General features: G+C 39.6%; 1 protein-coding gene across 2 annotated transcripts in view; it reads left to right on the top strand.

Annotated features, from left to right (window-relative positions):
• The window catches only part of slc7a4 (solute carrier family 7 member 4), a 65,161-nt gene that overhangs the window by 35,177 nt on the left and 16,266 nt on the right, over nt 1–13,718 (top strand). For both annotated transcript variants that reach the window (XM_059987865.1, XM_059987864.1), the window contains exon 2: nt 4,752–5,879. In XM_059987865.1, the coding sequence (XP_059843848.1) occupies nt 4,898–5,879 (982 nt within the window). In that variant the 5' untranslated portion in view covers nt 4,752–4,897. The remainder of the gene's footprint in view (nt 1–4,751; nt 5,880–13,718) is intronic.

Genomic DNA, 13,718 nt, shown 5'->3' with positions numbered 1-13,718 from the left:
AAAAAGAATTTTAACATATATTTAAAAAATGAAAATAGATATAGCTTTCTTACAAGAAACTCATTTAACGGATATAGAACTTCAGAAATTAAAAAGAGACTGGGTTGGAAATGTTATTGCAGCTTCATTTAACTCAAAGGCGAGAGGAGTTGCAATTTTGGTTAATAAAAATTTACCAATTAAAATACAAAATGTATTAACTGATTCGGCAGGAAGATATTTAATTATACATTGTCAAATTTTTTCAGAACTACGGACTCTTATGAATATTTATGCACCAAATGAAAATGATGTAAAATTTATACAGGAGGTCTTTTTGAATTTGGCTAACGCACATGATAAAATATTAATAGGTGGAGATTTTAATTTTTGTTTAGATCCAGTTTTAGATAGATCAACAAAGGCTATTACAAAATCAAAAGTAGCAAAATTAACTCTATCATTGATGAAAGATTTAAATTTGATTGATATATGGAGAAGAATCAATCCAAAAGAAAGGGATTATTCATTCTATTCAAATAGACATAAAACATACTCAAGGATAGATTTTTTCTTATTATCAACAAATACTCAAGATAGAGTGAAAAATGTGGAATATAAAGCAAGAATATTGTCTGATCATTCTCCTTTAATAATGACAATGACAATGATAGATAAAGAGGAATCAATTTATAGATGGAGATTTAATTCAATTCTACTAAAACGTCAAGATTTTTGTGATTTTATGAAAAAGCAGATTCAGTTCTTTTTAGATACAAATTTACATTCAGTTGATGATAAATTTATATTGTGGGAAGCAATGAAAGCATATTTGAGAGGCCAGATAATAAGTTATACTTCTAAAATTAAGAAGGAATATATGATAGAAATAGATCAATTGGAAAAAGAGATTATTAAATTAGAAAAAGAATCTCAAAGAAATATGACAGAAGAAAAACGAAGACAACTTATTAATAAGAAGTTAAAATATAATACACTCTAGACATATCGAACAGAAAAAGCAATTATGAGAACTAAACAGAGATATTATGAACTAGGTGAAAGATCACATAAAGTTCTTGCATGGCAGTTAAAAACAGATCAGATTTCCAAAGCAATAAATGCAATTCGAACAAAAGTGAATGAAATTACTTTTAAGCCTCTAGAAATTAATGAGGCTTTTAAGAATTTTTATTCTGAGTTGTATAAATCAGAATCAAAGAATGATGATGTTAAGATAGAAGAATTTTTATCACAAATAACTCTTCCAAAATTAAATACAGAAGAACAGAAGGGATTAGATAGGCCTTTTACATTGAAGGAAGTTGAGGAAGCTTTGGGATCACTTCAAAGTAATAAATCTCCAGGAGAAGATGGTTTTCCACCTGAATTTTATAAAAAGTTTAAAGATTTATTAATTCCTCCTTTTATGGAGTTAATATATCAAGCGGAAAGAATGCATAAACTTCCAGAATCTTTTTCAACAGCTATTTTAATAGTATTGCCAAAAAAAGATAGACCTTTTAAAACCAGCATCATATAGACCTATTTCTTTATTAAACACCGATTATAAAATAATAGCAAAAATCTTATCTAATAGATTATCTAAATGCTTACCAAAATTAGTGCATATGGATCAAACAGGATTTATCAAAAATAGACAATCGGCAGATAATGTAACCCGGTTATTTAGTATAATCCATTTAGCGCAAAAGAGGGAGGAAATGAGTGTGGCCGTTGCTTTGATGCAGAAAAAGCATTTGATAGATTGGAATGGGATTTTTTATTTAAGGTATTGGAAAAATATGGATTAGGAACATCATTTATAAAATGGATTAAAACCTTAAATACTAATCCCAAAGCTAAAGTAGTGACAAATGGTCAAATTTCAACATCATTTCAGTTAACAAGATCAACTAGGCAAGGTTGCCCATTATCACCTGCTTTGTTTGTGTTGGCAATAGAACCACTAGCTGAATTAATTAGAATGGATCCAGATATTAAGGATTTCAGAGTTAATCAGAAGAATACAAGATTAACTTATTTGCTGATGATGTTCTAATCTATAGGATAATTTGCGTAGTGAATGTAATGGATCTGTTAAATAAAGTAGAATATGGGAAAATATCGGGTTATTAAATTGGGATAAAAGTGAAATTTTACCTCTTACTAAAGGAGATTATAATCAATGTCGATTAATAACTCAATTTAGATGGCCAGCAAATGGTATAAAATATTTAGGTATAAGAGTTGATAATGACATAAAAAACTTATACAAATTAAATTATTTACCACTTTTGAAAAAAATTCAGGAAGATCTTGATAAATGGATGGCATTACCAATAACATTAGTAGGTAGAGTAAATACTATAAAAATGAATATATTCCCTAGACTACAATATTTATTTCAATCAATACCAATACAATTACCCCAGAAGTTTTTTCAAGAGTTAAACAAATATGTGAGGAAATTTCTCTGGAAAGGTAAGATGTCAAGAATATCGTTGGAAAAATTGACATGGAAATTTGATCTAGGAGGATTACAACTTCCAAATTTTAAGAATTATTATAAAGCAAATCAACTTAGATTTATTGCATCTTTTTTCGAGAAAGATAAACCGGCATGGGTTAGAATAGAACTAGATAAAATAGGAGAAAACGTACCAGAAGATTTTATATACAAATGGGAATCTAAATGGATACGGGAAAAGAAAGAATCTCCTATATTAAAACATTTGATTGATTTATGGATTAAGATAAATGTTGATGATGAGACAAAAAATCTTTATTAGCAAAGAGATCTTTAATTCAAAATAGACTTATTCCTTTCACAGTGGACAATCAACTTTTATATAATTGGATTCAAAAAGGGATTAGATATATAGGGAATTGTTTTGAAGGAGGTATATTAATGTCATTTGATCAATTAAAGAATAAATATAAAGTATTGTTACTTTCAATTAAGGGCTTATTTAAGAGAAAAATTAGGTCAAACAATGTTATTGCCGAAACCTAATGAAATAGAAATTTTAATTCAAAAAGGAAATATTAAAAAATTTGTATCTTGTATGTATTTGAATCAAAAACAGGCAATTAAACAAGGAGTTCATAAGAAACAAATTGGTCAAGACTATGTCTTGATAGTATGACAAATACAATAAATGTTCGGTTAAGATTAGTGCAGTATAATTTTCTACATCAATTATATATTACACCACAAAAAATAAATAAATTAAATCCAAACTTATCGGATCAGTGTTTCCGATGTAACCAGGAAACTGGTACTTTTTTACATTCTACATGGTCTTGTTCTAAAATTCAACCTTTTTGGACAAATTTAAGACTTTTACTGGAACAAATTACAGGAACACAATTTCCTCATAATCCAATATTACTCTTATTAAGTGATATTGAAGGGATAAAACCAAAACTCAAACTAAATAAATACCAGAAAGAATTTATAAAAATTGCACTGGCAGTAGCCAAAAAAGCTATTGCAGTTACTTGGAAATCGGATACATATTTAAGTATAGACTCTTGGAAGAAAGAAATCTATGGTTGTATTCCATTAGAAAAAATTACTTATAATTTAAGAGATAAATATGAAACATTTCTGAAAATTTGGAGCCCTTATTTACAAAAGACAGGATTAAATCTATAAATGTTCTGAAGATGAAACAATTGGTTATTTGGGGAAAGAAATAAATATACATATTAAAGTTATTACGAATTCCATGGAGCATGTGGAGATCTTCCAACAACCAGGCAATCTTTCTTTCTTTTTTTTTCTATAGGGCAGTTAGGGGGGAGGGGATAAGGGGAGGGGGGAAGGGTTATATACATTGTTTTTCCATACTTCATTTTGTAACTACTTAAAAATGCAATAAAAAAAGTTAAAAAAAAAAGAACATCAACTGTCAAACAACTGATTCCCCGGACAAACAAAAAACTACCAGAACACAAGAAGAACATCAACTCCTAAACCCCCTTCCCTCGCACAACAAAACAGAAAGGAATGGGTGAAAAAACACAACATATAAAATCCATAAGTCTGAAAAGGTCCACAGTCCTTGAAGCATTGCTTGTTGAAGATGCCCTCAGTGATGGGAAGGCTAGTGTCCATGGTGGAGCTGGCAGAATTTACAACTGTCTACTGCTTTTTCCAATCCTGTCATTGGCTCCTCCTGACCAGATGGTGATACAACCAATTAGCATGCACTCAGTGGTACATCACTAGATTCTTTGGTGGTATACCAAATCTCCTCAAACCCCTAGTGAAGTATAGCCACTGCTCTCCACAGTACATCTCTGAAAACACTCAGAAATTCCTATAGAACAATTGCTGTACTAAGCTGTGATCAAGTCTCCCCTAAACTTTTGCTAGTCACCCCAGTTTTTCCAAACTCACTTTATTGGACAATCCCTCCAATCCAAGCACCATATTGGTAAACCTCTTCTACAACCTCTTCGAGGTCTCCACATCCTTTGAACACCAGTTTATCAAAATAAAGAGAGTCGCACAAGAAGGTGGTGTGGTAGTGTAACAGTTAGCATAATACTTCAAGTGCCGGTAACCGGGTTCAATTCCTACTGTTGTCTGTACAGTGTCACATAACTGGGGTTTCCTCCACATACTCTGGTTTCCTCCCATATTCCAAAGAAGGGCCTGTTACCGTGATTAATTACCATAATACATTAATTAAATTTATACCAGTCTCCTACAGGGGAAGTGATCAATAGTTGACATGTTTGTTTTCTCTGTGGGTTCACAGGTCTGTTCACACTCCAGTTCTAGGAACAAGATGTCCTCCATGCAGTATGCCAAAAGCTGAAATATGGATGGGTGAAGACGCTACCTCCTTTGTTGACCAGCCCTAAGTTTTAACCAAAGTATTTTGGACGCAGTCAGGAAGCAAAAATGGTAAGCAGGTTGATCAGTGGAAACTGCTTGGCTCGGTTCTGCCAGAAGCTAAACAGAGTGAAGACCTTGGAGGAGAATATGATGGAGACAGCTCTGAATAGGTGCCTGTCTACTCTGGACTTGACTATGCTTGGCATTGGTGGTATGGTTGGCTCTGGCCTTTACGTTCTCACTGGCACAGTTGCAAAGGATGTTGCCGGCCCTGCTGTCATCATTTCCTTCATCTTTGCAGGTTTTGCTTCGCTGCTGGCTGCTCTTTGCTACGCAGAGTTTGGGTCCCGTGTGCCAAAGACAGGCTCGGCTTACATGTTCACCTATGTCTCTGTTGGCGAAATCTGGGCCTTCATGATTGGCTGGAATATCATTCTGGAATACATGATTGGTGGAGCTGCAGTAGCACGGGCCTGGAGTGGCTACCTAGATTCCATCTTCAACCACAAGATACGGAACTTCACCGAAACGTACATCGCCACATGGAACATACCCTTCCTTGCCCCCAACCCCGACTTGCTGGCTGCAGGGATACTGCTGGTTGCCACAACATTTGTCACTTGTGGGGCCAAGGTGTCCTCATGGCTGAACCATTTGTTCACAGCCGCAAGTTTGGCAGTGATTCTCTTCATCCTGATATTTGGCTTCATTCTGGCAGATCCAACAAACTACAGCGCCAAGCATGGTGGCTTTGCTCCCTTTGGGTTTTCAGGAATCATGGCTGGCACAGCAACCTGCTTCTTTGCCTTTGTGGGCTTTGATGTCATTGCAGCCTCCAGCGAAGAGGCTCGCAACCCCCAGAAGTCTGTCCCCATAGCAACAGCCATTTCCCTTGGCCTGGCCACCATGGCCTACACCTTGGTATCCACCGTGCTCACCCTGATGGTTCCCTGGCACTCGGTGAACCCGGACTCTGCCCTCTCTGATGCCTTCTACAGACGAGGATACTCATGGGCTGGATTCATCGTGGCTGTGGGTTCCATTTGCGGTAAGAATGGGAGACCTGGAGGGAAAATTCATAGAACAGAGTAGAAAAGTACAGCCACAGTTATGCCAACCTTTTAACCTACACCAAGATCAATTCAGCCCTTCCCTCCCACATTGACCTCTATTTTACTTTCATCCATGTGCCTACCTAAGAGTCCCTAATGTATCTGCTTCTACCACCACTGTTGGTTGGCCACTCCATGCACCCACATTCAGTGTGTAAAAAAAAGCTTACTTTTGACATCCCCTACATCCCCTTAAACTTCCCTGCAATCATGTTATCAGCCATTTCTTCCCTGGGTAAAAGGCACTGGTCATCCACACTATTTATACCTCTTATCACTTCATACATTTCCATCAAGTCACCTCTCATCCAGTAAATTATAGTCCATATAATTTGAAAGATTTAAGATTTTTAAAAGAATAACATTATTTGTCATGTGTACATTGAAATATCAAAACACATAGCCCTCCTTATCCGCGGGGGGATTGGTTCCGGGATCCCCCCCGTGGATATCAAACAAAGTGGATGCTCAAGTCCCTTATATAAAATGGTGTAGTATTTGCATATAACCTACGCATATCCTCCTGTGTACTTTAAATCATCTCTAAGTTACTTATAATACCTAATACAATGTAAATGCTATGTAAATAGTTGTTATACTGTATTGTTTAGGAAATAATGCCAAGCAAAAAAAGTCTGTACACGTTCAGTACAGACACAACCATTATAGCTCTCCTGGCGTCAGCCAATCCCAATTCTCCCGTGATCTTTAAGTTCTTGAGGTTGTAGCACTTTACATAGCTAGCCAGCCATCCCTTACCAGCTTTAAACTGCTTCCTCTCGCTCACAACAGAAGTAGCAAATGAACGAGACACGAGGCAAACAATGCTCAAACAACGTAATACTTTTAATCATCTCTAGATTACAGTACTTGTACAGTCGGCCCTTCTTATCCGTGAGTTCCACATGCGCGGATTCAACCAACCGCAGATGGGAAAAACTCAGAAGTTCTCTCTCCAGCACTCGTTGTTTGAGCATTGTTTGCCTCGCATCTTGGTCGGTTGCTACTTTGTTTCTGTGAAAAAATAGCTCCTAAAAAGCAATTAAGTGGTCAAAACAATTCCTCAAAGGCTAAGAGGAATTGGTAAGGTGCTATCTCTCGCTGAGAAAGTAGAAATCTTAGTATTGAAAAGTGGCATGTCGCTTACCAAAGTGGTCCTCAGCCCTCAACCTCCACAGATCCTGATTTTAGTATCATTGAGCCTCCTCCACAGCGTCCTTATTCCCTGAACAAGACAGTGTAACAACTACTTACATAGCATTTCCATCGTATTAGGTATTATAAGTACTGTAACCTAGAGATGATTACTCATTGCTTGAGCATTGTTTGCCTCATGTCTCGTTCGTTCGCTACTTGTGTTGTGAGTGAGAGGAAGGAATTTTAAGCTAGTAAAGGATGGCTGGCTGGCTATGTAAAGCTATTGTATTAGGTATTATAAGTAATCTAGAGATGATTTAAAGTATACAGGAGGATGTTATATGCTACAGGCAGAGGAGGTTATATGCAAATACTATGCCTTTTTATATAAGGGACTTGATCATCCACGTTTTTTGGTATCCACAGGGGATCCTAGAATCAATCCCACACAGATAAGGAGGGCTGAGTGTAATACCTAATACAATGGAAATGCTATGTAAATTGTTGTTATACTGTATTGTTTAGGAAATAATGACAAGTAAAAAAGTCTGTACGTGTTCAGTACAGATGCAACCATCGTAGCTCTTCTGGGAACGCTGATGCCCCCTTGGCATCAGCTGATCCCAATTCTCCCATGATCTTTAAGTTCTTGAGGCTGTAGCGCTTTACATTGCTAGCCAACCATCACTTACTAGCTTTAAACTCCTTCCTCTCATTCACAACACAAGTAGTGAACAAATGAGATGCGAGGTGAACAATGAGTAATACTTTTAATCATCTCTAGATTACAGTACTTATAATACCTAATACAATGGAAATGCTATGTAAGTAGTTGTTACACTGTCTTGTTTAGGGAATAAGGACGCTTTGGAGGAGGCTCAATGATACTAAATTCAGGATCTGTGGAGGTTGAGGGCTGAGGACCACTTTGGCAAGCGACATGCCACTTTTCAAAAGACTAAGATTTCTACTTTCTCGGCAAGAGATAGCACTTTACGCTCCCTCTCTGAGGAATTGCTTTGACCACTTAATTGCTTTTTAGGAGCCATTTTTTCATAGAAACAAAGTAGCGACTGAACAAGACGCGAGGCGAACAATGCTCAAACGAGTGCTGGAGAGAGATCTTCCGGGTTTTCCTGATCCACGGTTAGTTGAATCCGTGCATGCGGAACCCGTGGATATGGAGGGCCGACTACAGTGAAATGCGTCATTTGCATCATGGAGGATTTTGATGGGTTTCAGCGTCAACATAACGTATCTATAACTTACTAACCCTAACCCTACCATATGTGGGAGGAAACCAGAGCACCAGGAGGAAACACTGGCAGTCACTGGAAGGTACAAAACTCCTTACAGACAGCGGTGTTGTAAAGTGATAATGCTACCATACCGTCAAATAATAATCTTGACATCCTATTTATGAAATAGGATGAAATTGAATGCTTATTGCTCTCTAAAAGGATAAACCACCTTGGTACCCACCCCTGACTTATCATCAAATCATTGGCAAACTAAACATCTTACTTCTTTAAAAAAAGATCTAGTGCTTTTCTTTCTAGTTAAGAAACTGTGATGAAAGACGAAGATTTAGAAATTGTAAGGAGCCACTTATCTGCTCCTGTGATTCAGAGGGAAATTTGTCACCCAGAATGAGAGAAGTCCCATTTTCCTTTATTTTCTTGCTCCATATTCCAGCACCTGCAGTCTCCTGTGTTTCTTTAACTTCTTGATTGGTAGCTACCCTTCGAATTGTAACTCCTGGGTCTTTAACTTTGACACCATTTCCCAGCACAATTCTCATGATACCTCAGAGCAAATATCCTCAATGCATGAGGTTATTCGGTCATCTGGGATGGAGAATTTCTTTTGTATTCATTCAAGTCATTCCCCAAGGGGCTAGAGAATAACAGAAATGGGAAAAGGGGAGAAGTCAGTACTTAACTACCCTTGTGAATCTGTGCTGTACTGCTTTCTTGAACCACTGCAGTTTCTGAGTTGTGTGTATATTCATGTTGCTGTTAGGGACAGAGCTCCAGATTTTGACCCAGTTGTGGTGAACGAACAGCACTATATCTTCATGTCAGAATGATGTGTGGCTTAGAGATCAGTTTCCAAGTATTAGTGTACCCTTTGGGTACACTAGAGATTGGGTTTGGACAGTGCTGTCTAAGGAGTTTTGTTGAGTTATTGCAGTGTTTCCTACAGCTGATACAATCTACTGTACATTGTTGGTGGGGTGAGTGAATCACTATGGATGGGCTGCCTATCAAAGAGGCTGCTACGTATGGTGTTGTATGGTGTTGAGCTTCAAGTTTTGGTGAAGCTGCATTCACCCAGACAAGTGGAGAGTGTGTCATCACAGACTTCCAAAGATTGACCTCTCTTTGGCAGAAGAAATCTCTCCTCATCTCTCTCCTAAATGTCTTATCCCTTATTAATCTTTATTTTTTAAAATTAAAGCTTGGAATTAATGTAGGGATAGTGTGAATGGGTGCGTGATGGTTGTGTAACATTTTGGAAGAAGAGGTTGGTTTGGCTTATTGTAGTTTATTCATTAAATGGCTGCCTTTTGGAAGGACCCCCTTGTAGCATTGCATTATCTGACAAATGCAACAAGTGCCAGCTTGCATACCAGCTGCTAACCAGTTGTACCAGCCTGTCACCAAACGTCCTTTCCTCTCTTCCCTCCTTAAAAGTCCTCCTTTTGAGCAGGCATTGGACTTTGGACCCCCTTGGGCCACACTGTTTAACCGATCTCTGTCTGACACTGTGCAACAGGTCTGCTGAGCTGTCACTCATTAGTCACAAGCTGATGACAGCAACAATTATTGTTATACTCCCTGCCTCCAAATATTCCCGGTGTGGTTCTGCCTCCCAAGCCCTGAGGCTGTCTTTCCCAGGGTTAAGAATGAATATGATTCAAGCAATGCAATTACTTCAATAAAATATTAAGCAAATTCAGTAACATTTTAAGGTGGCACAGTAACAGAGCGCTATTACAGCACCAATGATCCAGGTTCAATTCCCGCCACTGTCTGTGAGGAGTTTGTATGTTCTCCTCGTGACTGTGTGGGTTTCTTCCAGGTGCTCTGGTTTCCTCCCACATTCCACAGTCACATGGGTGTAATTGGACAGTGTGGGATCATTGGGCCAGAAGGGAGCCAAGTGTAGAAATTGATGGGGCTGATCAAGAAGGTTCAGTCACTTGGCAGTCAGGATAAGGTAGTAAACTGGATTAGACATTGGCTTTGCGGGAGAAGGCAGAGGGTGGCAACTAGATGGTTACTTCTCTAAATGGAGTCCTGTGACTAGTGGTGACTAGTAGTACAGGGATCAGTGTTGGGTCTGTTGTTTGTCATCTATATCAATGATCTGGATGATAATATGGTTAAATGGATCAACAAGTTAGTGGATAACGCCAAGACTGGGGGTGTCGTGGACAGTTGAGGAAGGCTATCATAGCTTGCAGAGAGATTTGCATCAGTTGCTTGCATCATACACCAGGTGCTCTTTTCAGTTACCTGATGAGGTAACTGGCCAGAGGCAGATGTGGTCAGATAGTGCCCAATCTTCATAGAGTGTTCCAGCCCTTAAGCACTACACCCTCCAGTTGGTGGGTCGGCAGTGGTGGCCAAGAAACTGCCCATCTGCTCCTGACTTCCAGCTCAACTCCTCTTACCCACTCCATATCCAGCAAGAGGCTCTTTCTGCTTCCTCACCCATCCTGCAAGCTGCTTGGTTCTTGCTGTTTTCATCAAGGCTTAACACAAATAGCAACCTCCATGCCGACCTTGCCAGGAACCCTCTCCAGCCGATCTCCATAGGGAACAGCCACGTCTGCCACCCTTTATCCCTGCACTCCTGGACTAAGGACTAGTACTTCAGAGCCTTCTTCTCATGAGTCTCCCTCACATCCTTCCTCCCACGCTACTGTGAGCTCCACCAGGATGATTTTCTTGTCTTCAGTGGACCACAGTATAAGGTCTGGTTGAAGTGTGGTTTGCACCACCTCCGGGAACTACAGCTTCCTCCCCACATTGACCCTCATCTCCCATGATTTGGCAGTTTGAAGCAGATTGGATTTGGGCCTCTTTGATATGACTGGTGTGGCCCTCTCCTTAATGAAAATGACTGCATTGTTTGTCTCTCTGCCATCTGGTGTCTGTTTACAGTTGTCCTGCTCCAATGTGTCAGCAAGGGACAGCAGGACCTTGTTGTGGTGTCACCTAAACCGTCCTAGTGTTAAAGCTGTTTTGTAACCTGACTGTATGTGTGCCTGTGAACTCCACTGACCACAAAGCATGCAGTTAGGGTCCTCTCTCAGCCCCCACGTATGCAGTGGTGATGGTGTAGGGAGAGTTTATATACGGACTGCAGAAGCAAAGAAATGCTCCAGTCTCCAAATCTCTGCCCAAATGATCTTGCGCTTGGGAAGATCCCATTTTGTCCCAGAGCCCTGTGACGTCAACTCCATTGTCTTTGATAACCACCTTTTGTCCTCATGGTTCCGTACCTCTGCCTGGACCATGTCACATCTATCCGTTGCAGTTGCTCTCCCCCATCATTGGAAGTTTGCAGAGCCAAGGCTTTGCCATCCCAGACATGAGTTGCCGGTTGGAAAAATAGGCTGAAAATGGCAGATGGAATTTACTGCAGACAAGTGTAGGACCAACCAGGTAGGTCTTACACAGCGAACAGTTGGGCACAAAGGAGTGTGGTGAAACAAAGGGATCTGGGAATACATATCCATAATTCATTGAAAATGGTAGATAGGGTTGTAAAGAAAGCTTTTGGCATATTGGCCTTCATAAATAAACGCATTAAGTATAGGGATGGGATGTTATGCTGAAGTTGTATAAGACATTGGCGAGACCTAAAAGAGAACTGTGCACAATTTTGGCCACCTACCTACAGGAAAGATGTACTGTAAATAAGGTTGAAAGAGTACAGAGAAAATTTACAGGGATGCTGTCAGGAGGACTTGAGTTACAAGGAAAGTTTGAATAAGTTAGGACTATATTCTTTAGAATGTAGAAGATTGAGAGGAGATTTGATAGAGAAATGCAAAATTATGAGGGGTATAGATAGGATAAATGCAAGCAGGCTTTTTCCATGGAGGTTGGGCAGGACTACAACCAGAATGTCATGGGTTAAGAGTGAATGGTAAGAAGCTTAAGGGGAACATGAGAGGGAACTTCTTCACTCAGAGGATCGTGAGAGCGTGGAATGAGCTACCTGCGTAGGTGCAGCATGTGAGTTCAATTTCAATGTTTAAGAGAAGTTTGGATAGATACATGGATGGTAGGGCTATGGTCCCATTGCAAGTTAATGGGAGTGGCAGTTTAAAGGGTGTTGGGATGGACTAAATGGGCTGAAAAGCCAGTTTCTATGTTGTACTTTTCTATGACTCTGTGACTAATTCCTCGAGTAGAGTGAGAGCATGCTGTTGGATGGCAATTGGGCAATCTTCACTATGAACATCTTATTGTATGCAGACTGGGTGTTGTTTGTGAAGAGAGCCATGGGCAGTCATGACAAGGCCAGTCTTGTTCATGTCATCTCTGGAGGGACTTTAAAATGGACGTCCATGCTCATAGATAGAGGGGACTGAATACAATGGTAGCAGCTCATCCTTGTAAATTCTGCATCTGTAATTAAAGTCTGAAATAAGAGAGGCTCCAGATGCTGGAGTCTGGAGCAGCAAACAACCTGCTGGAGGAGTTCAGCAGGTCAGGCAGCATCCATGGAGAAAAGTAAAAAGTCAACATTTTGAGCTAAGACCCTTCATCAGGACCGGAAGGAAAGCCAGAATAAAATGGGTGGGGGGGGGGGTGAGAAAGAGAAAGAGTACAAGATAGCAGATGACGTTGAGACTATTAAGGGGGAATGTGGGTGGATGGTTAGGGGAGAGGGATGAAATGGGAAACTGCGAGCTGATTGGTAGAAGAGATAAACGGTTGAAGAAGAAAGAATCTGATAGGAGGGAACAGTGGACTATAGAAGGAAGTGGTTATAGTTACAGGACCCACCAGTTAGTCAGTCACTGATTGCCTGCATTTCCTTAGCAAGTCAGAGTAAGGCTTTTCTGTCTTTCTCCATGCTAGTTGTGTTATTGTCTCCTGGCTCCAGTGATGAGGGTAATGATCATGGAGCCTGTTTGGGTTTAATGAGAGACACTGTTTTAGTGAGCTGCAGATGAAACTAGAGACTCTCACCCTACCTGGGCTCTCCCACATCTCTGTGGTCTAGCTCTTCCCACTGGAGCTGGATGTTTCAGCTGCTAGTCTTCTGTAACAAGGGGGCCTGAAACTACAAGCAAACTTACACCCAGTTGCCTAGAGTATAGACCCTTAGATCCACATCAAACTGTTGTTAATTAAAGTAATCCCTATACCTACAAAATGTCCACATTCCTCTATTCTCTGCACATTCACATGCCACAGAGTCTCTTGCATTTGCCCTCACTACACCAGCAGCACGTTTCAGACGTCAACCACTCTGTAAAAAAAACTTGACCCACACATCTCTTGAGCTTTCCTTCTCACCTTAAATGCATGTTCTTTGGTATTAGACATTTCAACCCTGAGAAAGGGTACTTACTGGATGTCTAATTTAACTCTGCCTTCCATAAGTTTATA

Source organism: Hypanus sabinus, chromosome 13 (genome assembly GCF_030144855.1).
Source record: "Hypanus sabinus isolate sHypSab1 chromosome 13, sHypSab1.hap1, whole genome shotgun sequence".
Classification (NCBI taxonomy): Eukaryota; Metazoa; Chordata; class Chondrichthyes; order Myliobatiformes; family Dasyatidae; genus Hypanus; species Hypanus sabinus.
This window is presented reverse-complemented; position numbering and strand designations above follow the sequence as displayed.